Source organism: Protobothrops mucrosquamatus, unplaced genomic scaffold, assembly GCF_001527695.2.
Source record: "Protobothrops mucrosquamatus isolate PMUCROS unplaced genomic scaffold, P.Mucros_1.0 scaffold17433, whole genome shotgun sequence".
Lineage (NCBI taxonomy): Eukaryota > Metazoa > Chordata > Lepidosauria > Squamata > Viperidae > Protobothrops > Protobothrops mucrosquamatus.
Window position 1 is genome coordinate 63 of NW_015403193.1, and position 3,302 is coordinate 3,364.

Here is a 3,302-nt window from a genome sequence, read left to right on the forward strand (position 1 = left end):
ACCTGCCTCCAGAAGCGGTGAATGCTCCAACACTGGAAGTTTTTAAGAAGAAACTGGACAGCCATTTGTCCAAAATGGTATAGGGTTTCCTGCCTGAGCAGGGGGTTGGACTAGATGACCTCCAAGGTCCCTTCCAAGTTTATCATCATCATCATCACCATCATCATCATCATCATCATCATCATCATCATCATCATCATCATCATCATTATTACTATTATTATTATTATTATTATTATTATTATTATTATTATTATTATTATTATTATTATTATTATTATTATTATTAGCAGAGGTCAAAATGTTGGCTCAATCTGTACACAGAGAAGTTAGATGTCAAGATATGACAATTGTTCATGAATTATTTTATCCAATCTGCTCTTTTTTTCTCTCTTTTTTTCAAATAGGAATTTCCACTCTAAAAGAAGAGATTATTGGAGCATTATAAAAGTCTCTTGATAAATATCAGCCTGGCAAACATGAATGCTAGTGGAGAATATTTTGAATATTTCAACTATTCTAAAAATATCTTTTTCTCTGTCGCACTGATCATCTGCTATATTGGAGTCCCATTAAATGGAATTGTTATCTGGCTGCTTGGGTTCCAAATTAAGAGAAACCCTTTCACCATATTGATTCTTAATTTAGCTATTGCCGACTTTGGGTTTCTCATCTTTATGACTGTATATTGCATTGACATTTTTACAAGTTTTATACAGCCAAGAATTCTCCAGCATATCTTTTTTTTTCTCTTAGATGTCACATATATCAACAGCCTATTTCTTCTGACGGCCATCAGCATTGACCGGTGTGTGGCTGTCCTCTTCCCAATATGGCATCGCTGTTCCCGGCCAAAATATTTGTCCCCTGCTGCCTGTGTCATCCTCTGGATCTTCTCTTTCCTCCTGGTTGGAATTCATTACATTATGCAATATTTATTTTGGAATCTCCATTTGGTTGTGACTGCTGTGCTTTGCCTTCCTCTGATCACAGCCTCTACTGTGATCCTATTCATCAAACTATGCCTTAAATCCAAACAGATGAAACGTGGAAGACTTTTAGTGATGATCCTAATTACTCTTCTCTGTTTCCTTATTCTTAATCTCCCATTATACATCTACGTGTTCATTACTCATTTTCTTAAGGAGGAGAATTTCTTTGACGTTGTTGAACTGAATTTCTACTTATGTCCCAGTGCTTCTCTAAACAGCAGCGTTAACCCAGTGATCTATTTTCTGGTGGGGAGAAAGAAAAGACCTCAGTCCAGGGAGAGCATCAAGGTCATTTTTCAAAGAGTCTTCAGGGAAGACGAAGCTCCTGAAACCAGATAAAAATTTGCAAACAATTTCATAAGCCTCCGCAAATGCCAATTTTCAAAATGCTGGATCTCTCTTATGAGTACAATATTGTATTTCTTGTTTCAGAAATAAAGTATGAATAGGTTTTCTGGGCCTCCAAAAGATTGTTATCAGAGTTCATCTTGAGGATTGGGGGAAAATGTGGGAAGCAAGAGTTTTCCCTCCAAAGTGTGCCATTTACACAATCCCGCAGTCATTAGATTAAGCCAACTTAAGCCAACACCCTGCTGGCTTCCGTAACTGAAGTCACTGGGGAAGCTGGCGGGAGGTTGCAGGTCCCAGGCACTCAGATGAGAAAGTGGCTGGTGTCGGGTGAGGAGGGGAGGAGCGTAAGGGGGAAGGTGAGCAAATGACAAACAGCAACAGGAGACTGGGCTTTGTATGAATGTGTGAAGGAGGGTCAAGGAAGATGTGCAGGGATATCTAAGTAACTTGGATGCAAAAGTGCAGATGGGCTGGGGGAGGGTGCATGGGTGGGAGAAACTTATCCCAGCAAACTGTGGCCTTTCCTGCCAGCTTCCCCACTGACTCTCTGGGCAAACCAGCAGGAAAAGTTGAAAATGGGGATCATGTCCTACAGTAGTGGCCAAAATTGTGGACACCTTTTGGGAAAAGTGTACAGTAGTAATGCCACCTTTGGTTAGGTTTCCACCTTTTTTTCTTCTAATTTCTTTATAACTGTAGCCTTGTTCACTGAATAATACTATTTTACATCGCTTTCTGGGTGACCAGTCAACTCTTTGCACCATTACTTTAATGTTGTTATGTTTTACAAGCTCACTAAATGAAAGAACACAAAAAAACCCAAACAACTTGATAGCGATCACATGACACACTGACAAATGTCCTCCTCTCGGCTTCAATACAGGACATCAATAACTGAATCCTACTGTGATCTGACTGGCTCATTCCAAAACAAGATGACACCCGATTGGCTCTCTAAACACTCATGCTCATTGGCTACAATCAGATGAAGGAAAGCTACCTGAGATCAACCTAAGCAAGTTGTGATTCCTTTTTCTGGTTAGTTGGCTATAACTTTTCATAGAATACAGTACAGATAATAGAACAAACTATGTTGCATTACATTCTTGATTAAATTATCTTTCCATTGATATATAATTTTATGGTACTATTCCCAAAAAAGGTGGTGTTATTAGCCATCAAACCTCAAATGTACACACAAAGTTTGTGAACTGCTAAATTATAATTGTTCCCTTCACCTGAGTGATATTGTACCTTTTAATGAAGAACAGAATAATGGAGTCGGAACGAATCTTGGAGATCTTCTAGTCCAACCCCCTGCTCATACAGGAAACCCTATAATTTTCAGACAAATGGTGGCCCAGTTGATTAGATTAGATAACCTTTATTGTCATTTTTTCCTGTGGGAACAATGGCACATATTAAAAATGAAATTTAGTTGCTTCCTCTCAAAATGTACACATACATAACACACATTTAAAACATACTATATACAACACATGTATAAACCTACACCCTTACATATAAGTAACATATACATATTACTCACTGTCCATCTTGAATACATAACGGAAGGAGGAAGCTTTGAGTTCACAAGATGTTTCTTAAAAACCTCCAGTGTTAGAGTACCCACAGCTTCTGGAGGCAAGTCATTACACGGATTAATTGTGGACTATTTGTGATTCCCTGCATTGGTCTGCATGAACCAGAGTGTAGGAAGACTATAAAGAAAGAAAGTTGTATCGTGTTTAGCATGAAGATGTCAGGTTTGTGGGCAGATGTTCATCATAAAACTTCTCAGATGATGGAACTAGTCCAACAGAAACTAAAAAAAAATGATCTCCCTTTTCTTTCTGGTTGCCTAGGTTCTACATTCATAGCTTGTTATTATTTTGCAAAGACAAGAATCAGATCTTCCTATCACTCACGTTCATACATTATCTAGTTACATCACACTTT

General features: G+C 38.2%; 1 protein-coding gene across 1 annotated transcript; it reads left to right on the forward strand.

Moving 5' to 3' along the window:
* Positions 1-479: 479 nt before the first annotated feature.
* Positions 480-1,331, forward strand: LOC114923813 (mas-related G-protein coupled receptor member H-like). The gene has a single exon (XM_029287154.1). The coding sequence runs from the start codon at positions 480-482 to the stop codon at positions 1,329-1,331; it is 852 nt and encodes a 283-aa protein (XP_029142987.1).
* Positions 1,332-3,302: the final 1,971 nt, after the last annotated feature.